A 26,774-nucleotide genomic window follows, 5' to 3' on the forward strand; every position below is an offset into this window, starting at 1 on the left:
CAGACCATTCCACTTCTTTGCATTAAAAATGTCTTGGGTTGCTTAGGTTCATTCAATGTGAAGCACCATCCAATGAGTTGGGAAACATGTGGCTGAATTTGGGCAGAGACAGTTCAGAATTCATCTTGGTGATTTTGTCAGCAGTCACCATCCATCCATCCATTACTGCTTATCCTGTGCAGGATCATGAACAAGTTGGAGCCTATCCCAGCTGATATGGGCGAGATACGGGGTACACCCTGGACAAGTCGCCAGGTCATTGCAGGGCTGACACATAGAGACAAGCAACCATTCACACCTAGTCAATTTAGAGCCATCAATTAGCCTAACCTGCACGTCTTTGGACTGTGAGGGAAACCAGAGCACCCGGAGGAAACCCACATAGACACGGGGAGAACATGCAAACTAGAGGTCTGCGCGGGTCGGATTTTTCAGTCCCGCTCCCGCCCGCAAAGAATTATGATTTTCAGTCCTGCTCCCGCCCGCGCCCACAAAAAAATTATGATTTTCAGTCCCGCTCCCGCCTGCCATATTTTGTCCCGCTCCCGCCCGCAAATGCCGCATGATGCAGACGTTCGCGTTATTTCTCAGGAAAGTTCTTGTCTTGACACAGCCTGATGGTGCCCCGCCCCCTACTTTGAGTGGATTTGAGCATAAATATCTACAGCTCACGTTCACATTTGTTATTATTTACCTTGTTTCTGAATTCAGCATGTAGTGTCTCTAATAATAATAATTAGTGCTGTCAAGCGATTAAAATATTTAATCGCGAATCACACATTTTTATCACATGAGAAACCATTGTAATTCTCTGATCAGCATAAAAAAGTGAATCGGCTTGCTTTGTACCAATGGTGTTTTTTTTTTTTTATTGCAAAGCAGAGCTAGTAAGAGAAGTGAATTGATTTACTGCTTGAGTTAGTCTACAACTCTAATCAGAGAGACAGGTTACACAGTGACGGTAGGCTTGACTCAATGCTATCCCAGAAATCCTTCCTGTAATATGCAAATTTGGCCGCCTCTGATTGGACAGCCAAATTTGCATATTACAGGAAGGATTTCTGGGATAGCATTGAGTCAAGCCTACCGTCACTGTGTAACCTGTCTCTCTGATTAGAGTTGTAGACTAACGCAAGCAGTAAATCACTTCACTCATGGTTCTCTTGCTAGCTGGGTGTGAACTGCGAGTCATTAGAGTGATCAAAGGATTTCCCATTAGGGTGATCAATGGCAAATTTAAGATGCTATTCCTCACTCAATCTGGCAATCTGACTCTCTCTGCAAATTTAGGCATCTTAAAATGTTTTTATTAATGCCAAATAAAATATCCAGCACAAATTATATATGATAGACATAAATTAATAATTTATAAATTTTATTTCAAACACGTTTTTAGTTAGCGGGACTACAGCTTGTCACCGCTCCCGCCCGGGCGCGCATATGTGCACTTCCGGTCCCGCCCGTGCCGGCAATGAGCTTTCAAAATTTGTCCCACGCCGCACTGCTTTGCAGTGGGTCCTGTGGGCTCTAATGCAAACCCCGCACAGAAAAGCCCCTGTTGGACACTGGGCTTGAACCCAGAACCTTCTTGCTGTGAGGTGACAGTGCTAACCACTACACCACCGTGCCGCCCTGTCAGCAGTCACATCAACAATAAAAGTGAACCAGTTCCATGGTCAGCCATACATGAGCACCAAATGAGATGAGATGGCGCGCATCAGATTATGAACAGTTTATTCCCATTATTTTGGTGCAGGGTGATGAAGTGTTCTTTTGATTGTCTTATGAAGCCTCCTCTTGATTGTTGACTTTGACACAGATACGCCTACCTCTTGGAGGGTGAGAGAAAGACGTCATCTACCACAGTTTTTTTTTCCCCATGTTCTTCCAAGCTTTTTGGTGTTCCTCACTGGTCCATTCCTTCTTGAGAGCTAACAGGAACAGGTTCCAAATATGAACGCTACACTTGAAAAATCTCTAGACCTTTTATCTGTTTATTTGTAGGTGAAATACTAACACACACCAGGCAATACTAACACACACCTGACCATGGAACAACTAAGCAGCAAACTGAAAGTCTGCACACTGGGTTCATATTCATTTTTAAATTTTAACTCCAATGTACTGTAGTAGTCTCAATATGTAGTATTTTTTCAATGTCCAAATATTGATGGACTTAAATATTTGTATTTTTTTCGAGGTCCGGTTTCCATCAAATCCTGCGCTCTGATTGGCTGGCAAGCGGGTCCGTATCCTACGGTACGGACCCCAGTTATGGACCCCGGATATGAACCTCTGGCGACTCGCTCGTTCACAACAACAACAAACATAGTAGCAATTTTTGTCTACATTTATTTTCGCATTTCTCAGGAGAATAGCATTAATTTTACATCATGGATAGCGATAACGACAGTGTTCACAGCGAAAGCGAGTTTTACTACCCTGAGGAAGAAGAAATAAAAGAAAACATTTCAGGAGAAAGCTAAAAACCTGTAACTGTTGCTAACGCCGAGCAAAAACATGGCTGAATCCTGAATGACTCAATTTTGTATAAATAGGGGACTACATAGGCGGCAAAATGTAGTTTTTTTTTTTTTTTCCTGCCATGGAATGCACTTGTATACCGAGGAGGAAGCAATTTGCATTACAGCCGTGAATGAGGATTCAAAATAGCATTAATTTTACAGCATGGATAGCGATAACGACAGTGTTCACAGCGAAAGCGAGTTTTACTACCCTGAGGAAGACAAAATAAAAGAAAACATTTTAGGAGAAAGCTAAAAACCTGTAACTTGCTAACGCCGAGCAAAAACATGGCTGAATCCTGAATGACTCAATTTTGTATAAATAGGGGACTACATAGGCAGCAAAATGTAGTTTTTTTCCTGCCATGGAAGTGCACTTGTATACTGAGGAGATAGCAATTTGCATTACAGCCGTGAATGAGGATTCAAAATGGCGGCTCGGCTCGGCTCAGTTTTCCCTTTCGGGCGCTCTCGTTTTCTGTTAGAATTTGGTAAAGAAAAAAATAAATATATTATTTACCAGCTTAAGGTCAGTCCGTATGGTGAAATACCGTGACCTCGGCCTTAAATACTGACCTCGGCCCAGAGGGCCTCGGTCAGTACTTTCAAGACCTCGGTCACGGTATTTCATGATACGGACCTCCCAGCTGGTAAATAACATATATTTATTTTTTTTGCGGTCCAGTTTCCATCAAATCTTGCACTCCGATTGGCTGGCGAGCGGGTCCGTATCCTACGATACGGACCTCAGTTACGGACCCCGGTTATACACCTCTGGCGACTCGCTCGTTCACAACAACAAACATAGTAGCATTTTTTTTTCAGCATTTATATTTTTTCATAAGATTTATTGATAAGATTATCAAAAATCTTATAAATTTTTGCCAGCATTTCTCAGGAGAATAGCATTAATTTTACAGCATGGATAGTGATAACGACAGTCTTCACAGTGAAAGCAAGTTTTACTACTCTGAGGAAGAAGAAATAAAAGAAAACATTTCAGGAGAAAGCTAAAAACCCGTAACTGCTGCTAATGCTGAGCAAAAACATGGCTGAATCCTGAATGACTCAATTTTGTATAAATAGGGGACTACATAGGCGGCAAAATGTAGGTTTTTTTTCTTGCCATGGAAGTGCACTTGTATACCGAGGAGGAAGCAATTTGCATTACAGCCGTGAATGAGGATTCAAAATGGTGGCTCGCCTCGGCTCGGCTTTCCCTTTTGGGCGCTCTCGTTTTCTGTTAGAATTTGGTAAAGAAAAAATAAATATATTATTTACCAGCTTAAGGTCGGTCCGTATGGTGAAATACCGTGACCTCGGCCTTGAATACTGACCTCGGCCCAGAGGGCCTCAGTCAGTACTTTCAAGACCTCGGTCACGGTATTTCACCATACGGACCGACCTTAAGCTGGTAAATAACACACACACACACACACACACACACACACACATATATATATATATATATATATATATATATATATATATATATATATATATATATGACAAGTTGAGTTTGCCCCGCTTTAGTTTCTGAGTGGAAAAAATAAATAAACAAGCCCGTCGATGACGGCATAGCTCACTCCAGCCCCGTCTAGTCCAGAATGAACGCTCTAAAGTGGGCCACCTTGCGCAATAAATGTTGCAAGGTACAACCCGGATTCCAAAAAAGTTGGGACAAAGTACAAATTGTAAATAAAAACGGAATGCAATGATGTGGAAGTTTCAAAATTCCATATTTTATTCAAAATAGAACATAGATGACATATTAATGTTTAAACTGAGAAAATGTCTCTTTTAAAGAGAAAAATTAGGTGATTTTAAATTTCATGACAACAACACATCTCAAAAAAGTTGGGACAAGGCCATGTTTACCACTGTGAGACATCCCCTTTTCTCTTTACAACAGTCTGTAAACGTCTGGGGACTGAGGAGACAAGTTGCTCAAGTTTAGGGATAGGAATGTTAACCCGTTCTTGTCTAATGTAGGATTCTAGTTGCTCAACTGTCTTAGGTATTTTTTGTCGTATCTTCCGTTTTATGATGCGCCAAATGTTTTCTATGGGTGAAAGATCTGGACTGCAGGCTGGCCAGTTCAGTACCTGGACCCTTCTTCTACGCAGCCATGATGCTGTAATTGATGCAGTATGTGGTTTGGCATTGTCATGTTGGAAAATGCAAGGTCTTCCCTGAAAGAGACGTCGTCTGGATGGGAGCATATGTTGCTCTAGAACCTGGATATACCTTTCAGCATTGATGGTGTCTTTCCAGATGTGTAAGCTGCCCATGCCACACGCACTAATGCAACCCCATACCATCAGAGATGCAGGCTTCTGAACTGAGCGCTGATAACAACTTGGGTCGTCCTTCTCCTCTTTAGTCCGAATGACACGGCGTCCCTCATTTCCATAAAGAACTTCACATTTTGATTCGTCTGATCACAGAACAGTTTTCCACTTTGCCACAGTCCATTTTAAATGAGCCTTGGCCCAGAGAAGACGTCTGCGCTTCTGGATCATGTTTAGATACGGCTTCTTCTTTGAACTATAGAGTTTTAGCTGGCAACGGCGGATGGCACGGTGAATTGTGTTCACAGATAATGTTCTCTGGAAATATTCCTGAGCCCATTTTGTGATTTCCAATACAGAAGCATGCCTGTATGTGATGCAGTGCCGTCTAAGGGCCCGAAGATCACGGGCACCCAGTATGGTTTTCCGGCCTTGACCCTTAAGCACAGAGATTCTTCCAGATTCTCTGAATCTTTTGATGATATTATGCACTGTAGATGATGATATGTTCAAACTCTTTGCAATTTTACACTGTCGAACTCCTTTCTGATATTGCTCCACTATTTGTCGGCGCAGAATTAGGGGGATTGGTGATCCTCTTCCCATCTTTACTTCTGAGAGCTGCTGCCACTCCAAGATGCTCTTTTTATACCCAGTCATGTTAATGACCTATTGCCAATTGACCTAATGAGTTGCAATTCGGTCCTCCAGCTGTTCCTTTTTTGTACCTTTAACTTTTCCAGCCTCTTATTGCCCCTGTCCCAACTTTTTTTGAGATATGTTGCTGTCATGAAATTTCAAATGAGCCAATATTTGGCATGAAATTTCAAAATGTCTCACTTTCGACATTTGATATGTTGTCTATGTTCTATTGTGAATACAATATCAGTTTTTGAGATTTGTAAATTATTGCATTCCATTTTTATTTACAATTTGTACTTTGTCCCAACTTTTTTGGAATCGGGGTTGTATTTACACGATATACAAGCTATATATAGAAGCTATATACACCCTAGGAATACCGACCTATTTGCCAGAAAGAATCCAAAACGGCGAGGAATTGACTGAGAAGAAGCGATTTTTGTTGAACTGCTCATTAAGGCTTAATAGTCCATAACTTCATTGATAATTGTAATTAAGCAAATATGGGTATCAGTTATATGCACCCTAGGTACCCCTACCTTCATGCCAGAAAGAATCAAAATCGGTGAAGAACTGAGGGAGAAGTGATTTGTGTGGAAACTGCTCATTAGGGCTTAATTACTCCATATCATCATTATTAATTGCAATTATGCAAATTTGAGTAGAAGCCATATGCACCTCAGGCAGACCTACCTTCCTGCCAAAAAGAATAAAAATCGGTGAAGTATTGAGAGAGAAGAAGCGATTTACGTGAAATGTGGACGACACCGGATGACAGACGACAGACAACACATGATGGCATAAGCTCATTGCCTGTAGGCCGGATGAGCTAACTAACTAACTAACTAACTAACTAACTAACTAACTAACTAACTAACTAACTAAATAAGTAAATAAATACTATTACCAACACTGAAAACTGTTTATGTTGCTCATTAAACAATTCCCAGTTATTAAACCTACTAGATAATCACAAATTTGTGTATTTTCACACATTTAATATTTATAAAATGTGTACACTTACACATTATACACATTTGTACCTTCCAATTCATTTATGCATTCTTTACATGTAATGCAAGTGCACAAGTACACTTCAGCTACACATTTCAGTAACTTGAGTGTCGTTTTACAATCTTTTTGCCCCCATACGGATAACCTTCCTACTCACACTTCCAAAGAAAAACATAGAGGTATTGCTGACTCACAGCACACAGGTATCCTGATCCGGGTGTGGTGTCGAGTCCCAACAGCAGACGGGTAATCGAGATCATGTAGTCCTTCACGAAACACTAACAAACAAATGAAAAAAAATAAATAAATAAAAAAAAAAAAAAAAAATATATATATATATATATATATATATATATACACCGGTAGTTGCAATCACAAATATTCAACCCCCTCACCTCAAAAGACATTATAGTGATGTGGATGAAAGATAATGACAATAAATGACAAAAAAACCTCATTAAATATCTGAATTATTTTGACAACAGAAGTTGACTTAACTTTGAAGTTCAAATGAAAATGTAAATCTTTTAACACATGTGCACCATTATTCAACCCCCAGCTTCAGTACTTTGTGGAGCATCCTTTCACTTTTATAACTTATAACAAACATTTTCGGTAACTGCTGACAAGCTTCTTACACCTCTCGATTGGAATCTTTGCCCATTCTTCAAGTGCAAAAGCCTCTAGCTCAGTGATGTTTGATGGCTTCTGTGCTGCAACTGCCTTCTTTAAATCCCATCAAAGATTTTCAATTGGATTTAAATCTGGTGACTGAGAAGGCCACTCCAGGACGTTCCAGGATATTTTCTCAACCAAGCTTTGATTGACTTGGAGGTGTGCTTGGGATCATTGTCTTGCTGAAAAGTCCATTGATCACCAAAGTTTAATTTGTCAACAGAAGGCATCACGTTCCTCTTTAACCCCTTGGCTGCCACCCATAATTAATTGTAATGTGCCGGGCATATAGGACAAAAATAGGTCAAAATTGGGATATTTTGATAATCTTTCTCTAACTTGTTCAGAACTTTATATTTTTAATATTTGTATAGAAAAATCACAAAAAACACTGTTGTAGAGTAAAAATAATTTTAGTAATCAAAAATAACTTCAAAAACATCCAACCCCCCCCCCCCCCCCCCCCCCCCCCCCCAAGACAACGGGTCTTGTCAGTGAAACCTGTCCATAAACATGAATTACTAGTACTTGAAAACACAACGTACACCAAGGGTCCATGTATTCCAAGTAACTGGGTACCATTTTTATGATGGTCTTTGGTATGACCCGACTGTAAATAGAACCCGTGATCTCCTGAGCGAGAGGCTAACCACTAGGCCAACTCGTGGTAACGTGCCACTGTGAAGTAAAAGTAATGTGCCATGTAAGGTACATAAAAGGAGGTGTTTATGATGAGTAGCGTACGTCATCAGGCACAGCAGTAAAAGATTTCATGACGTATGTGACTCGTCCAAGGGCACTGAAGGGGTTAAAATGGCCTGGTATTTCTGGGAATCCATGATGCCAGGTACACGATCAAGATTGCCAGTTCCTGCCGCAGAAAAACAGCCCCACATCATCAATGACCCACCTCCATGCTTGACTGTGGGGATGGTATTCTTCTGGTCATAAGCCTGGCCTTTCGCATGACAGACATACCGCTGGTCCATATGTCCAAACAGTTCCAGTTTGGTTTCATCAGTCCATAGAACGGTCTCCCAAAACTCTGTAGTCTTATCCAAATTCCTCCTGGCATATTCTAGTCGACTTTTGATGTTCCTTGTGGTCAAGAGTGGAGTGCGTCTTGGAGTCCGGCCATAAAATCCTTGTTTATTCAGTGCACGTCTTATAGTTGCCACTGAAGCACTTGTACCAGCCTTCATCATGTCATCCTGTAGGTGTCTTGCAGTCACATGGGGATTTTTCTTAGTTGTCCTGACTAAGTGGCTAAGGGCCCTTGATGAAATTTTGGGCTTTCTTCCACGGCCATGCAGGTTTGCAGCTGTTCCATAAGTTTTAAACTTCCTTATAATGCTCCCAATGGTGTCTCTTGGAATGTTAAATTTTTTGGAAATCTTCTTATACCCAAGACTCTTTAGGTGTGATGGAATAATCTCCTCTCTCAGCTTTTGTGGAAGCTCTTTTGTCTTTCCCATGATTGCAACTTACCTTGAATACTTTCATGGGTGGGGTTTATGCATCACAGTTGAAGCAAATGAAGGATCATTATAGAGTTCCCAAAGGCTTAATTATGTTTCAACTCCACTTTAGGCCATAAAAACTGTCAGAAAGCTTTAAAAACAACAATATTATATAGGGGTTGAATAATTGTGACATGACTATCTTAAAATATACTGTTACACACAAATACTACATCAGGCATTTTCTGTGTTGATTTTATCTATCACTCAACTCATAAAGAAGTCATCCAAAGCAGAAACTTGCTCTTTGAAAAAAACTTCAATGGATAAATCCTTAAAATCTTTGGGGGGTTGAATATTTCTGATTGCAATTGGGGGGTTGAATACAATTCTGATTGTGTGTGTATCTTACAGGACATTCAAATCATCTATTAGAAACAACCCAATCCATGAAAGTTATTTTGCCTACTGATAGTTGAATGTGCCATATGGCAGAACTATAATTTTACACTCTATAACAAACTATTAAACAGTTATTAAGACCTAAAACTGAGGATATTGAAATTTCACAAAGCTGACAAAGTGTATAAAACAGTATGAAATTCTTTAGATATACCATTACCATCAGTGCAAACTACACTTGCTTTGCTCATTAAATATAAGTCGGGTTATTAGCATTGTAGTCCTTGAGACCGGTCTTGGTCTCAAGACCACTTTTTGAAGATCTCAGTCTCGTCTTGGAACCCACATTTTTACTGGGTCTTGTCTCAGTTTTGGACAGAGATTCGAGATTTTATTTCAAGACCAGTCAAGACCACAACTGTTGGGACAGCACTACATTGCCTGTGTATTGTCTGATTTATTTGTTAACATCGCTACTGTGATTGGATGTAAAACTTCCTGCTTCAAATGCAACCAATAACATGACTGATTGCAAATTCGAAATTTTCATAACTGTTAACGGCCGCCACCCCTCCCCGCCCCCCTTCACACACACTGGTCCAGTTCTGGTCTTAACTCGGTCTCGCCCTGCTTTGGTCTTGACTTGGTCTCAACCCCTCAAAGTCTTGGTCTTGACACAGTCTGATCTTGGTCATGACTTGGTCTCGGTTTAGGTGGTCTTGACTACAACACTACGGGTTATACAACATATTGTTAGTATTTGTGCATTTTCCAAACACATTCCTACTCATTTGTATCTTCCAATGCATGTAGTCACACTCACCTCTTCAGACTGCACCTATCCCCTTTTCCCCTGTCCACTGTGTAACTGCGTTTCAGTCTAGACCAACCCAGGCTGTGTACGGTCCAGCCTGGGGTTAGCTGTTCTGAGTTCTCTACTTAGTTGCACATTATATGGTTGGTTTGTTTCCTTGGCTGTTTGAGTATTGGTATTTCAACAGGATATTACACTAGGTATTGCTGTCACTTGTTCAGCTAGCACTAGAACTTTCTTGTCTAGAAGTTCAGCACTTCGTGTACCTGACTTTTGCACTCGCTGTATGTCGCTCTGAATAACAGCGTCTGCTAAATGCCATATAATGTAATATTGTCAAATATAGCTACACAGTTCAGTATGTTTGTAAGTATTATGAAACAATCTTTTTGAAGCTTTTTTGACTCTGCGAACGCCCACACTTCCAAACACACACCCAGATATCACTATTGCTGGATTTGAAATTAACTCAGAAGTGGGAAGTTTGAACTGGGAATTATTAAAGGGGAACTGAAGACATTTTAAGACTTGCTTTATTTCTTAATTAACGTGTTATTCAATTACGTTTTCGGTTTTATTAATCTTATATTGTGACTCGTATTGGCATATTATATTACACTTATTGGCCTTTTCGGTTTTTAGTCATGTTGAATGTAGTTCGTATGGTCCACGGCAGGCATCGCTTATCCATGTGATCTTCACGAGACTTGTGCGAGAGTTCAAACGTGACGTGCCAGCGCCGCCATTTTGAAAACTGTTTACACAGCAGCTAGATCGCCGTATCATTCCAATTTAGATGAATTTCGAGATTTGCCGGCTTCATCAGTGATGGAGATTATTCCATACGACTCCGAACCAGCGTGGCGTAGAGAAGAGTTGGAAAGACGACAGGATAAGGACTAGCGCGTCACGCTGGTATGTACGTCATTACTGTCGTGCAATTAAAACGTGCCGGATCAGGCGGCTGGTGGGTTTTCAAAAATAATAAATACATGCATGTATTTTTGTGATAAATACATATTATACTGAGCGCATTTCGCACATAATCCTTACTAAGCTTTCGGACAGCACTACAAAATGGCGTCCACACTATATAGTGAGTAGGGAGCGATTTCGGACACAGGGAAAACTTCCAGCTTGATTATGTCAGGATTCGAAAGAGGGTGCGTGTGTCTTTTGACAACATTGGCAGATGTTGGTCACTTTGATTTCCGCTGTACATTTTACTTCCGTCCTACGAAGTCTTGCACAAGTCTCAGCAAATCTCATTTACGGCCATTGCTTTGACATATGGACTGATATATTACATAGCATATTTCAAACACTCATAACTTGCTATAGCGGTGACAAAATAGCTGTCAGAAAGGTATTCTTATATTTAATAAAATGAGATAAATAGAATTTTGATAATAAAAAAATGGTAGTATGTAGTATTTTTTCAATGTCCAAATATTTATGGACTTGACTATTTTTTTGTCACGGTCCGGTTTCCATCAAATCCTGTGCTCTGATTGGCTGGCGAGCGGGTCCGTATCCTACAGTACGGACCCCAGTTACGGACCCCGGATACGGCCCTCTGGCGACTCGCTCGTTCACAACAACAACAAACATTTATTTTTGCATTTCTCAGGAGAATAGCATTAATTTTACATCATGGATAGCGATAACGACAGTCTTCACAGCGAAAGCGAGTTTTACTACCCTGAGGAAGAAGAAATAAAAGAAAACATTTCAGGAGAAAGCTAAAAACCTGCAACTGTTGCTAACGCCGAGCAAAAACATGGCTGAATCCTGAATGACTCAATTTTGTATAAATAGGGGACTACATAGGCGGCAAAATGTAGTTTTTTTTTCCTGCCATGGAAGTGCACTTATATACCGAGGAGGAAGCCATTTGCATTACAGCCGTGAATGAGGATTCAAAATAGCATTAATTTTACAGCATGGATAGCGATAACGACAGTGTTCACAGTGAAAGCGAGTTTTACTCCCCTGAGGAAGAAGAAATAAAAGAAAGCATTTCAGGAGAAAGCTAAAAACCTGTAACTTGCTAACGCCGAGCAAAAACATGGCTGAATCCTGAATGACTCTTATTTGTATAAATAGGGGACTACATAGGCGGCAAAATGTAGTTTTTTTTCCTGCCATGGAAGTGCACTTGTATACCGAGGAGGAAGCAATTTGCATTACAGCCGTGAATGAGGATTCAAAATGGCGGCTCACCTCGGCTCGGTTTTCCCTTTCGGGCGCTCTCGTTTTCTGTTAGAATTTGGTAAAGAAAAAAATAAATATATTATTTACCAGCTTAAGGTCGGTCCGTATGGTGAAATACCATGACCTTGACCTTGAATACTGACCTTAGCCCAGAGGGCCTCGGTCAGTACTTTCAAGACCTCGGTCACGGTATTTCACGATACGGACCGACCTTAAGCTGGTAAATAACATGTGACAAGTTGAGTCCTATTTGCCTTCAATTCCCCTTTAATGAATTACAGGAAGCGTGCACAGCGGAGGACCCCATTGATGATATTGAATTATTATGCTGGTCTGGGAACCTTAGCAAAAATGTATAAATGCACAAAAAAACAAAGACAACCTCTGTGTCATTCACATTTTGAGGTGATACAGTCTTGCTCCCGTTAATCCTCCCTGTTCTTGAGGTGGGTTGTCAAACTTTGCATTACACTAGTGAACACAGGAATCTTGATCTATTACATAATAATAAACATTATAGCATGTGGTTGTGAGAAATGCCATCCAACAGAGGGCATTGTCTCTCTATATGTAAAATTAAAGTGTTAGACAAATCAGTACACCGCATATATAATTAGATTTCACAGTCTGTATTTCTCTTTTGCTCTCTCACCTAAACACATAAGCACTCTATATTGGTAAAAAACTCACACCTGGTAGAGGAGTGTATCCAGCATGCTGATGCTGAAAACTCGGCCAGCGGCAAACGGCAGGCGGTACATGAAGGCCAGATTAGAACCTTTATCACGCTCCTTCTGAAGAAAAGACACACACACACACACACACAAGAAAAATTATCTTCATTGTAGTACATTCAGAAGGTTTCAGAGCCAAATCTATTCACAAAGGTATATATATATATATTTTTCCAGGTTTGCCTTATCCTCTGACCTATAACATTTGCTCACCTTCTCAAGTCTGGCCAGAGCCAGCGAGTAGCTGTCCTTTGCTCTGAATTGCATGAAGCGCATATTGGATGGGTGAGTCAGCTCTGTAATAATACTGAGACTGGGGAACAACCTAGAAAGAGTTTATTATTATTATTATTATTATCTCATCTCATCTCATCATCTCTAGCCGCTTTATTATTACATAGAGGTTTCCAGTTTGATTTCACCTAAACATGGTCTGAACGTTGACGATAGTTTTAGCGTCAGCCATGTAATCCTCCTCCGCGCTCATTGTGCTCTCTTTATCCACCACCACCAGGTTATCAGCATACAGCACACCACACTGTAACAGGCTGTCCAAGCTGTCAATCACACAAGTGACCAATCAGATTTTACCCCTGCATCAAAAAAGTCATACACATACCCATAGGCATGGATATATTTAGTACTGTACAAAAGTCGTATTGTCTTAGAGATATTTGCAGAGATAGAGCTATAAACAAGTGCGCCAGGCAAAGTTAAATTATACCTCAGACTGTTTTTTTTTAACTATTTCCTGATTTTGTACTATTTCTTTATGGAAAACATTTAATTTCATTAATTTTGAAGACATATTTGCTTTATAGAATTGCTTTGCTTGTCAATTTAAGTCAAATTCATTTGTATAGCACATTTAAAAAATAACAATGGTTCCACCAAAATGCTGTACAAGGCTGAAATAAGGTAAAAATTTTAAGAAATAACAAAAATGAAAATCAACAACGATTACAAGAATTTAAAACTAACAAAACCTCAACGAGACCGTACATTATTTAGTAATGAAAAAAGAGATTTTAAAATCTGATTTAGAAGTGGTAATACATATTTACCAGCTGGGAGGTCTGTATGGTGAAATACCGTGACCGAGGTCTTGAAAGTACTGAGCGAGGCCCTCTGGGCCGAAGCCAGTATTCAAGGCCGAGGTCACAGTATTTCACCATATGGACCGACCTTAAGCTGGTAAATAATATCTGTATTTTTTTCTTTACCAAATTCTAACAGAAAACGAGAGCACCCAAATGGGAAAACCGAGCCGAGCTGCCATTTTGAATCCTCATTCACGGCTGTAATGCAAATTGCTTTCTCCTCAGTATACAAGTGCACTTCCATGGCAGGAAAAAATCTACATTTTGCCGCCTATGTAGTCCCCTGTTTATACAAAATTGAGTCATTCAGGATTCAGCCATGTTTTTGCTCAGCGTTAGCAAGTTACAGGTTTTTAGCTTTCTCCTGAAATGCTTTCTTTTATTTCTTCTTCCTCAGGGGAGTAAAACTCGCTTTCGCTGTGAACACTGTCATTATCACTATCCATGCTGTAAAATTAATGCTAATTTGAATCCTCATTCACGGCTGTAATGCAAATGGCTTCCTCCTTGGTATATAAGTGCAATTCCATGGCAGGAAAAAAAACCCTACATTTTGCTGCCTATGTAGTCCCCTATTTATACAAATAGGAGTCATTCAGGATTCAGCCATGTTTTTACTCAGCGTTAGCAACAGTTACAGGTTTTTAGCTTTCTCCCGAAATTTTTTCTTTTATTTCTTCTTCCTCAGGGTAGTAAAACTCGCTTTCGCTGTGAAGACCGTTGTTATCACTATCCATGCTGTAAAATGAATGCTATTCTCCTGAGAAATGCTGGCAAAAATTTACAAGATTTTTGATAATCTTATAAGTAATTCTTATTTAAAAAGATAAATGTTGAAAAAAATGCTATGTTTGTTGTGAACCAGCGAGTTGCCAGAGGTCTGTAACTGGGGTCCGTATCGTAGGATACGGACCCGCTCGACAGCCAATCAGAGCTCAGGATTTGGACCATGAAAAAAAAAAATAATAATATGTACCTAAGACTTGTGTGTGTGTGTGTGTGTGTGTGTGTGTGTGTGTGTGTGTCTAATTTCTGTTTTTGCACATTAGAACAGCTGATCAGACACGTCAATAAAATATTTGTCTGAAAAGATTCAGTAGCACGCATCTGTTTCAGTCTCTCAAGACAGTGCATGCTTATTTGGTGCTCTTTTTTTTTTATGATGCAATCTCATCGCTTTTGCATAGTTGATGAATCTAGACAACCATTTGCAGTTTCTTTTGGCCGACTTGGAAATAGCTAGAAATGTGCCAAATATTTGGGTGGAAATGTGGACAGATGCGCTAAATGATTTGTAAATGCAGTACAACATGAAATTAAGTGTTACAATGCAATGCTCGAAAAACCTCATGTTCGATCATCCAAAGCGACTAAAGTCTGTGCAAGGACGAGTAAAACTTTAATGGTAACCGTCTGGTCGGATGACAAAAGTTAGTGCTGGCAACCTAAGCAACACAGGCGCTAAGAGAGCAGGGAACTGGTCTAAAGTAGCTCGTCTTGTTTCACGTGAAATGCATTAAAAAGTTTTATTCATCAACACAACAATATATAAAAGTACAAAAAATATTTTGAGGAAATCATTCAAATTTCCTTGTTTTTGGTTATAATTCGTCGAAGTATGCGTGTGTTTGAGTGTACTGAAAAAGCACAGCTCAGAGGGGTCCACATAATGATGTAATTATACCAATTGGCTAAGGGCGATGAAGATCAAGGACATCATGTGCCAGCAGCACGGTTGAAGTGGGCGGGTGTCAAACTTGGAACTTTTATATCACAATTGGAGTTAATAAACAATATCACTGAATAATGTTCCTTACCTCTAACCAGAATAAATATTATGATTTTTTTTATTGTTTTTGATGGTTTCCTATATTTCGTAATGATATCATTTTTATTTTCTAAATATTTATCAACATATCACCACTGTGGCACGGGAGCCTGTGATTGGTGGAGAGCCGACAAAGAGTGTCTCCCATTGGTTGTAAATCGTGAACACATACGGGACTTGCTGATTGGCTGTTCACACACTGAAGCCAAGCGGAGATGTCCGGCGTCTGTTGCTGTTGTCCGAAGAAAACTACAGCTAAAAAAGCTCTACTACCGGATTACTTGGACAATCTTAGTCAGGAAGAAGCGAAGGATAGATATACATGGAAATTAAAGTTTATTAGTGGTTATGATCTGTACAGAATTCCTCGAAATGACTGGAGTGACGGTGCAGATTTGTGGTCTAGCGTTAGCATTAGCTACATGTTGGAATATACATTCTTTTCCCCGAAAAGTCCTGACACGGAAGAACAGTTTAAAAAAACTACAGAAGCAAGAAAACATTCTTTGTGTAAAGACTATTTCCCAACATCAACTTTTGGGAACAGAATGTTGCGAAAGCCAAAGCATTTACTCTCAAAGGACTCCGACCTAAACTGTGGGCTAGATGGTATCCCCACCCCTCCATGTCTCATCAACCCCAAGGACATCTTTAGTTACACAGCAATTTACACTATTATTTATACGGTGACACTTATTATTGTTAAAACAATATCTGAAGTGTTATTATTTGTAAAATAATAAAATATCTTGCTCTAGACTTTCAAATAATATTGTAAGATTTTATTTTAATTTTATTTAATAGTGGATGGTACAATAATTACAAACACTAACGATCAGCACATTCCAGTTGTAGCTATAGTCATACAGTAACTATAATCATTCTTGTAATAATAATTTCAATAAATGGTTAATGTTCAGTTCCCTTTTCATTTATTCTCGATTCAAAGTCACAGCTGAGTCTCACAGGTTGATCAGTGTGTGACGGACAGTAACAATTTTATCCAAAATAGTGTTTCCTGCCTGAGCCGATTTATTTCCATTTAACATGCGTGCAGCTGTTGTAAAGTTCAGTGTGTTGTGTTTGTGTAGAACTCTCTCGAACTGTAGGTTCATTTCTACACTCTGGTTCCACGGTGACATTTTGCACAGGACTGGGTTCCTCTGATAACAGAAACAAAGCTCCAGCATTATTATTCTAGTCATTCAAAACTCTCTACAGCTTAATATATCCTAAATTATTCATTCCTCTGCTACTAGAACTTCTATCTTTCTGAATGTGTCTGCTTATATTGGTGTTATGGTTTTATGGATTTATGATAATTATGCTGCTTCCCCTATATATAAAAAAAAAATCAACTGAATTCTGTCCTCTCCAAAATGAACTAAAGCTCTGGGCAAGTGGAATTGCTTTTCGGCCAAGTATGTTTTGGGTGCTGCTTGCCCATTGGGCAAGTAAGGCTGGGAGATTTTTTTTCGAGGACTGCAATGTAACAAGGAAAGAACTAGGGGACTTGGTTGAGTGCATACCTCTGCCAAGCTATATATAATCAACATCAAAATCAAATCATTTGAACCTAGGATAATACTAAAGCCTACACTAAATTTCATCAAAATCCGTTCACTACTTTTTGAGTTACACTGAGAACAGACAAACAAACAAATGGAGGCGAAAACATAACCTTCTCCAACAAAGTTGGCGGAGGTAAAAAGATCCAAAGAGACGAGTGTAATAATCATTAAAGATAATCATTTAATACATGCTTACTTGTCAATGGTTCCAACCATGTAGTAGACCATTGGGAAACAGGAAATGGCTTCCAGGAAATGTTCATCAGGCCTACAGCAAACAGGAAAGCAAACTAATACAAATTATCCACAAACATGCCCATAAGAATGTCGTATACTTTGTTGACCTAAGATCAACATAAAGAGTATTTCTCTGAATTTGGTGTCATAACATCAGTGGTGACTGATATTAGGTTGGTGTTTCTACAAAGATACTGTATATACAGCCTTCTCCTTTCAAGTAATTAAAGAAAAAGGGGACAATAAACTAAATAAAAGAGTCTTGACTTCTCAGAAGCCATGAACCAGGAGCTGCATTGTAATCTACTGTTGGTCATAAACATGTATGAATTTGCTAAAGGTTTGATTACAGTTGTTTGGTGAAGATGGTAATTGTGGTGAAAGTCCATCCGTATTAGATGACACTGTGCCTGGCCAATGTCCTATGACACGTACAGTTAGTACTGTGTGTATGAAAGTGGTAAAGAAAGGGTGTATTTAGAGATATCCAGATGTGCTGGTGTGAGGGTGTATATGTGGGCATGCTTTTATATCTGGATTGGCACGACATGTCCCCACAAGGATAGGAATATGAGTTTTTACCTTATGGGGAACTGTTCAGGTCCCCATGAGGAAAGCTGCTTTTTTAAACACAAAATAACACATGTAGACATATGTGTAGTTGTCATAAGGTATATTTAACAGTTATTCCACGAAATCGAGTTGTACATGAGCTGATCGCCAACGAGGTGCGTAGCGCTGAGTTGGCTATAAGCCATGTATGATGAGATTGAGTGGAATAACTTTTTTATTCCCTCCATATTCACTGGATTTTGAGAAACAGAGCATTTTTATTTTTTACAAATTTGATAAATAAAAACTTTATATACAAAATGTCCAACAAAATAATTTCTGCTTAGAATGTAAACAAACTAGCGAAATGACAGTAGCAATTTGTGAAAAATGCTCTAATAATAATTCTTGAAAAATAAAAAAAAAGATATGTTCCTACCATCAAATACTTTTAATTCCATATTTTGTTGCGCTTTTTTTGCTATTTTGTTTTCGAGTAGAGATTTTATTTCGCCCTAGGTTGGTTCAGTAACAAGCCCTGTGTCCAAAATCGCTCCCTACTCACTATATAGTGAAGATTATTACACCCTATATAGTGCACTCAAAATATCCCACAATGCATCACGAAAAGTAGTGTACAACCGATGGTCACTAACCAAAGCAATATATCCCATCATGCATTGTGGTCGCGCTCAAAGAAATCAAATTAAAAGTCTCAAATTTGATTTAATAAAAGGCAGTGGCAAAGAAGAAAGTATTCAGTCTTGATTTAAAAGAACTGAAAGATGCAGGTACTTTGTATTTATTAATCTGGGAAATACGCGCAGTATAATATGGATTTATCACAAAAACACATGCATGTATTTATTATTTTGAAAACCCACCAGCTGCCTGATCTGGCACGTTTTAATTGTGCGACAGTAATGACATAAATACCAGCACGACGGACTAGTCTCCAAAAGTGTTTTTTCATTTTACCAATGAGCTCAATATATAGTCCTCTATACAGTAATTCTTCTTTAGGGTTTTTTGGCAGTTGGCAAACCAACTTAAAGGTGCATTACTGCCACCAACTGGGCTGGAGTGTGGAACAGGAGATATTGGAGGGAAAAACTCCATTCTTTTAGCTATTTCTGTTTCTTTTAAATACTTAAAACAAAGTGATATATCTGACTTGATGCGCTCCGCCATTTTATTTTTCTCTACTCATGGTATATGAACTGATAGCCTAGTAGTAGAGTAGCCAGTGAGAGCGTGCAATTGCTCATATCCACTGAATGATAGAATAAGTAACGATATCCAGTGTATCGTTAAGGTATATGTAAATTTCCTACGGCAATATTAACTTATAACTTCAAGAAGCTTTAAAAAAATGGTTTTATGTTCTCGTCAAATTATGGAAACGGGTTTATGCAAATTTAACACCTGATGTTTGGTTGTATTAAACTGCACACAATACAAATAGACCTTCAGTCATGGCAAGTCACATTGCTGGGGCTAGACTTCCATATATTATTAAGATGAGACAAATGCTCAAAAGGGACATGACCTGCTATTTTCCTCTTTTATTTTCATAGGCACTGTTTGAAAATCAATCTGTATGTTTTAGTAAATCATTGAATAAATCTACATATTTCAATGTGAATTTATACCCATGCTGCAGTTAGAATATTAGAAACATATTTCACAAATGGAAAAGTTCTAGTAATATTGACCTGCACCTCATCACAAATTCACTGCTCACATACAGGAAACAGATGAGAAGTAATTGATAATGCTTTGCTTTAAAACAAATTGGAGAACTTATGCCACTCAAAGGCATTCACACTTTCATTTTCCTAGTTTCTTTTGCTTTTTTAAGTTGATCTTGCTTGTGCTCTCTCTCTCTCCTGCTTTCACTGTGATTTTCAAGGTAAAGTGCAGTTCAAATATAACCACACAAATCTTATATTTATCATATTTATAAGATTTATTAGAAATGTCTTCTTCTTTGTGCACTCAGGACATGTTGCTGATGATGCATCTGAGCTGAAAGAGGTTTCTTCCCACACACACACACAAATGATGCAGGCACCAAAAGGACACAAATGTATACTGAGTCATTCTTAGTATGAAGATATTTTTCTCGTGTGTCTCTGCTGGGTTGTAAGTGTGTGTGTGTGTGTGTGTGTGTGTGTGTGTGTATGTGTGTGTTTTATGCTTATTTATCTTGGTAGGGATCAAATGTCCCCAGAATGATAGGAATATCTAGGACTGGACAAACCTTGTGGGGACATTTGGCTGGTTCCAATATGGAAAAATGTGGGACAAAATGTTTTATTTTGGTTACTGAAGTTAAAGTTTGGCTTAGATATAGGCATAGCAATAATTAACTTCATTAAAGGGGAACTAAAGTCATTTTAATACTTGCTTTATTGCTTAATTAACGTGTTATTCAATTACGTTTTTGATTTTATTAACCTTATATCGTGACTCGTATTGGCACATTATATTACACTTATCAGCCTTTTCGGTTTTTAGCCATGTTGAATGTAGTTCGTATGGTCTGTGGCAGGCGTTGCTTATCCACGCGATCTTCACGAGACTTGTGCGAGACTTCAAACGTGAAGTGTCAGCGCCGCCATTTTGAAAACTGTTTACACAGCAGCCAGATCACCATATCATTCAAATTTAGATTAATTTTGAGATTTGCCAGCTTCATCAGTGATGGAGTGTCAGTCCTGCACGCTGTGGTGCATGCACCTGAAGGCGCGCCTCAGGCTGCGCGCGGGCCGAGTGGACTCCAGCATGTGTGCCGTGAACAAGGCGCACTTGATCTTAATTAAGTAACTGTGTTTACCTATTTAAGGACTGTGCTGATGCATTTGCATAGCAAAGTATTACGATACGCATGTACGCATTACCGAGCCTTTCTGCCCATTGTCTTGATTTCCTATTTCACGATCCTTGTGCCTGTTTCTCATTCTTGTCCTCGCTTAGCCTTTGATGTACTCTTTGCGCCTCGACTGACCCTTTTGCCTGTATTCTCGTTTTTGATCGAGCCTGCCGTTTTGGATTGTTTGCCTGTGTATACATTGTCTCACTGTATATATATTCTGCACTTTATTAAACTGTATACTTCTGCGCATACATCCGCCTCCCTCACGTACGTGACATGGAGATTATTCCATACGACTTCGAAACAACGTGGAGTAGAGAAGAGTTGGAAAGACGACAGGATAAGGACTAGTCCGCTGCGCTGGTATTTACATCATTACTGTCGCACAATTAAAACGTGCCAGATCAGGCAGCTGGTGGGTTTTCAAAATAATAAATACATGCATGTATTTTTGTGATAAATCCATATTATACTGAGCGCATTTCCCACATAATCTTCACTAAGGGTTCGGACAGCACTACAAAATGGCATCCCAACTATATAGTGCTCTATATAGTGAGTAGGGAGCGATTTCGGACACAGGGAAAACTTCCAGCTTGATTACGTCAGCATTTGAAGGAGGGTGCGCACGTCTTTTGACAATGTTGGAAGATGTTGGTCACTTTGAGTTCCGCTGTACGTTTTACTTCCATCCTACAAAGTCTTGCATAGGTCTCAATGAATCTCGTTTACGGCCATTGCTTTGACATATGAACTGATATATTACAGAGCATATTTCAAACACTCATAACTTGCTATAGCAGTGACAAAATAGGTGTCAGAAATGCGCTCCTACATTTTATAAAATGAGACAGAATTTTGATAAAAAAAATTTGCCTTCAGTTCCCCTTTAATAATTATGACAATGGAAGGACCTCACAAGTACCCCTTTTCCACCAAATCAGTTCCAGGTCTGGTTCGGGGCCAGTGCTGGTGCTGGTTCACAACTCGTTCAACTTGCGAGCCAGCTGAGAACCAGTTTGCTTTTCCATAGCTCGCGGTGCCACGTCATTACGTCGCTGTATACGTCAGTTACGTCGCTATGTTTGCTTAAACCTTGGCGCGAATATCGAAGCAAAAACAACACAGAAGAAGCAGCAGCAGCAGCAACAACAACAACAATAATAATAATGGCTGACTTCGTGTTTGTACAGCTGCTGCTTCTCGTCGCTTAAAAATGGCGATCTTTCGCGGTCTTGTTATTGTTGTTGGTCTTAACAACTCCGCCCCCTCGCTGATGTAAGCGGTTCTTTCCTCTGGCCCAGCAGAGAGTTGGTGCTAGCCTGGAACCGTTTTTTCTGGCCCCAGAGCCAGTTCTTTGTCAGTGGAAACAGAAAACCCGGTTCCAAACTAAGCACTAGTCCCGAACCAGCCCTGGAACTGCTTTGGTGGAAAAGGGGCAAAGGATAGTAAGACATAAGATAGTAAGTGTGTGTGTGTGTGTGTGTGTGTGTGTGTGTGTTTGTTTGTCTGTTATATGGCCAAATGTTTGAGGACACCTGACCATTACACCCAAATGTAGGTCTTTCCCAAATTGTTGCCACAACCTTGGAAGCACACTGTAACATTACAGTTTCCCTTCACTGGAACTAAGGGTTCCAAACACGTTTCAGCATGACAATGCCCATGTGCAAAACAAGGGTTTGCCAAGCCTGGAGTAGAACAACTTGAGTCTCCTGCACAGAGCCCTGACCTCAACTCCACTGAACACCTTTGGGATGAACTGGCACACTGACACACCATAATTTGCCTCCTCTCCCAACATCGGTGCCCGACTTCACTACAGCTCTCGTGGCTGAAAGAGCAAATTCCCACAGCCACACTACAAATTCTAGTGGAAAGCCTTCACAGAAGATTGGAGCTGAAAAGGGGACTAAATCTGGAATGGGATGTTTAACAAGCACATATGGGTGTGATGATGAGGTGTTCATAAACCTTTGGCCATATGGTGTATATGTGTGTGCACCTATTAAACGCTCTTGTGTATTTATGTATGTTTGTGTGTTTGAGTAAATGACTGTAGGTGTGTGTGTGTGTGTGTGTGTGTGTGTGTGTGTGTGTGTGTGTGTGTACACACAGGTTGTCAAGCAGCAGTACAATTGGGTTCAGTTCTCGTCTGGGTCTGTAATAGGCTCTCAGAGGCACAATGAAGTTGTACAGGCCGTTTCCTGCTGTCTCGGCTGACACAATGATGAGCTTGTTTTTGAAGCCATATGCTTTAGCCTCCTCAAAGCTAACATGCTCACATGCCTGAAATAGTAAAAATACAACAAATAAAAGAATTGGCTTTGCCACTCCAATATTTTCAGAGTATTGGAATGGCAGTATAGAATTACTGTCACAATTTTTGTTACAGAAAATTAAGCTCCACCTTCTGACAAATCAAAATCGAGCATTCAGTACATTAATATACATAAAATACTGTAGATGCTGCAAAATAAATCCAATATAGTTTGGGTTCTATAATCAGCATTTCCATCCATCCATCCATCCATCCATCCATTATCTGTCGCTACTTATCCTGTACAGGGTCGCAGGCAAGCTGGAACCAATCCCAGTTGACTATGGGCGAGAGGCAAGGTACACCCTGGACAAGTCACCAGGTCATCGCAGGGCTGACACATAGAGACAAACAACCATTCACACTCACACCTACGGTCAATTTAGAGCCACCAATTAGCTAATTCATTCTCCGAGGGTGGTGCCAGTTTAGCCGTGTTTCCAGTGGGGCTAGTGTTCTGAAAATCCATTGCAACGGTTCCTAGATGATACAAAGCCACATTTTTCATTTGATGTGTGACTCTTCTGAAAATGAAAGCATAAATAATTGGATAAAAACGGCTTTAAGTTTTATTTAGATTAAAATCAAACCCAGGTCAGAATGAACATTCATTTCTTTCTCTCCATTTTGCTTGTTCCTCAATATGATTAAATCTGAAGTTTCTGTTGTCGGTAAGCATATACATACATACATTATCTGTAGCCGCTTATCCTGTGCAGGGTCGTGGGTAAGCTGGAGCCTATCCCAGCTGACTATGGGCGAGAGGCGGGGTACACCCTGGACAAGTCGCCAGGTCATCGCAGGGCTGACACATAGAGACAAACAACCATTCACACTCACATTCACAACTACGGTCAATTGAGAGCCACCAATTAGCAAACCTGCATGTCTTTGGGGGAAACTGGAGCACCCGGAGGAAACCCACACAGATACAGGGAGAACATGCAAAATCCAGACAGAAAGGCCCTCATTGGCTGCTGGGCTCAAACTCAGGACCTTCTTGCTGTGAGGCAACAGTGCTAACACCACCGTGCCACCTAAACAGCATTTCACTGTATCAATTTTATACCTACCCACCCACCCCACACACTCCCCTCTGAAAGTATTGGAATGGCAAAGCCAATTCTATTGTTTTTGCTATACATTTCCTATTTAATTTCCTCATTTTTCCATCTATATGTGTTAACTTAGAACATGACCCCTTTTGTTTGAACCAACCCATGTTTCAAGTGATTAAAAAATATTGGACCATGTGAATGACAGGTATTTCTTTTTCCCCCAGGTATGCCATGTTAGATTGATCATTTAAAGCAGGGCTTTTCAAAGTGTGGGGCGCGCCCCCCCTGGGGGGGCGCCAGAGTTCTTCAGGGGGGGCGCAACGTGAGAGACAAAATGGATCGATTTTTAGTACCTAAAGCTACAGGGAGTGAGGAGACGGCCAAGCAAAAAAACAGAGCCTCCAGGATGTTGCGATTTGCAACTTCAGCGCAAATTCAACCAATCCCCGCGAATTCAGGGCGGTGCTGCAATTATATCCAATCACCGCAACTTTCCCGCAAATTTGACCAATCGTTGGCGTCGTCTTGAGGTGACATCGACAAACTACCTTCCGCCTTACTTCCGGATGTCTATGTTCAAGAGAAGCAGCAGCAGTGTTGCCAGATTGGCGGTTTCAAGTGCATTTTGGAGGGTTTTGAACATATTTTGGACTGGAAAACGTCAGCAGTATCTGGCAACATTGCATGATGTGCGAGTCAGTGTTTATGTAGGCTTAAATTCTGTTACTGAAAGTGTGTTATGTTTACAGTGAAGGACTGTGTGCACTTTATTTTTTATTTTTTTACTTAATACAAGAAATTAATGGATGCCAACATTTTTGCCAAAATGGTATTTTATTTTCCATTGTTTAGGCAGCTTCAGCATCATACTGTGAGATTCTGTTCAAATTGGTTTTTTTTCTTCTATGAAGCCTGAGCCATTTATTTTATTAGTTTATAATTATTGTTTAATTTAGTCTTCAGGAGAGACTGCCTGAAGTCTTTTTTCTTACATGAAAGCTGAGGCATTTATATTATATTTTAAGGTAACTTCATGTTGTGCTGTGAGGTTCTATGCACTTTAACTTTTGAACCAACAGGTGCATTTGGGTAAGTAAAGCCTATTTTTCTGCATTTTTGTAGTCCTGGTAATCTTTTATATTGGTAAAGATGTTTATAGGACCATTTCTCAGTGTCTTTGTTTTTTTAATCAATAGTTTTTCAGTAATAACTTAATATTTAACATATCACTCAATTTTAATCACAAAAAGAGAAAATCGCAACAATTTCTCGCAACTTTCACTTCCTCCCGCAATGTAATCGCAACAAAAAAAACCTAAAAACCACCGCAACTTTCATCGCAATTTTTTGGAAAACCCCCCGCAACATCAGACATTTTAGCCCACAACAATCACAAAAAAGGCCCGTGGAATCCTGGGGGGACTGAAAAAAGAAGGAAGTATGACCACGATTATTTAAAGTTTGGATTTTCATGGACTGGATCTGAAGATGCTCCACTGCCACAGTGTGTTGTCTGCCAAGAGGTGCTAGCTAACGATGGGATTTTTAAAATGTGTAAAACGATGTTTTAAAAAGCACAGATGTTTAAAATGTGAAAAAGAAAAAAATGTGTACAACAACCATTTTCTTTTTAAATACGAATGGAACATTAAGTATAGCAACAACAAAAATTGTAAGGGGAGGCGCTGTTGTTTATTTGCTCTCCGAGAGGGGGGCTGACTCTCCCACACTTTGAAAACCCCTGGTTTAAAGAATTAATAGCTCTGAATATCTAGTTGTGGACTGAGCCCTGGGTTTTGCCTGTGAAGACTGCATTTGTTGTTAAAAAGGCTAAACCAACACGAAGACCAGAGAGCTGTCTATGGGAGAAAAGAAAGCTATTTTGAAGCTGAGAAAAGAGGGAAACTTGATTAGAGCCATTGCACAAGCATTAGCAGAGCCAGTACACCATTTTGGAATGTCCTGGAAAAGAAAGAAACCACTGGTGTACTAACAACCAGGCATTCCTGAAGAAATTCAGAAAAGAGCCACGAAAGCACATCAGTCAAGCACAGTGGAGACAGTGTCATGACTTGCATGGCTGTTTCTGGAATGGGCTCACTAATCTTTACTGACAATGTAACTCATGATGGTAGTAGCAGAATGAATTCAGTAGTCCACAGAAATATTCTTTGTTAATTTACAGAGAAATGTGCCTAATCTAATTAGGAGGAACTTCATCACGCAGCAAGATAATGACCATGAGCATGCATTTCACCTCCTGAAGATGAGGCTGAAAGGAGAAATCTGTCTTAACAACTAAAAGAAGCTGTGGTACAAGCCTGAAAAAGCATTACAAAAGAAGAATGCAACAGTTTGATGATGTCATTGGGTTGCCAGCTTGAAGTGGTTATTGCAAGCAAGCAATATCCAGCCAAATATGAAATGTTACTTACTATAATTTACTTTAAGACAATTTG

At 39.7% G+C, this 26,774-nt stretch overlaps 1 protein-coding gene across 1 annotated transcript in view; it reads right to left on the minus strand.

Moving 5' to 3' along the window:
• Window positions 1–26,774, minus strand: part of kcnt1a (potassium sodium-activated channel subfamily T member 1a) — a 193,863-nt gene that overhangs the window by 18,133 nt on the left and 148,956 nt on the right. The window contains exons 22-27 of the mRNA XM_060936623.1: window positions 23,054–23,226; window positions 17,467–17,538; window positions 13,194–13,328; window positions 12,985–13,096; window positions 12,730–12,831; window positions 6,667–6,750 (exon numbers count right to left, since the gene is read on the minus strand). Of these exons, the coding sequence (XP_060792606.1) occupies window positions 6,667–6,750; window positions 12,730–12,831; window positions 12,985–13,096; window positions 13,194–13,328; window positions 17,467–17,538; window positions 23,054–23,226 (678 nt within the window). The remainder of the gene's footprint in view (window positions 1–6,666; window positions 6,751–12,729; window positions 12,832–12,984; window positions 13,097–13,193; window positions 13,329–17,466; window positions 17,539–23,053; window positions 23,227–26,774) is intronic.

Source organism: Neoarius graeffei, chromosome 12 (genome assembly GCF_027579695.1).
Source record: "Neoarius graeffei isolate fNeoGra1 chromosome 12, fNeoGra1.pri, whole genome shotgun sequence".
NCBI lineage: Eukaryota > Metazoa > Chordata > Actinopteri > Siluriformes > Ariidae > Neoarius > Neoarius graeffei.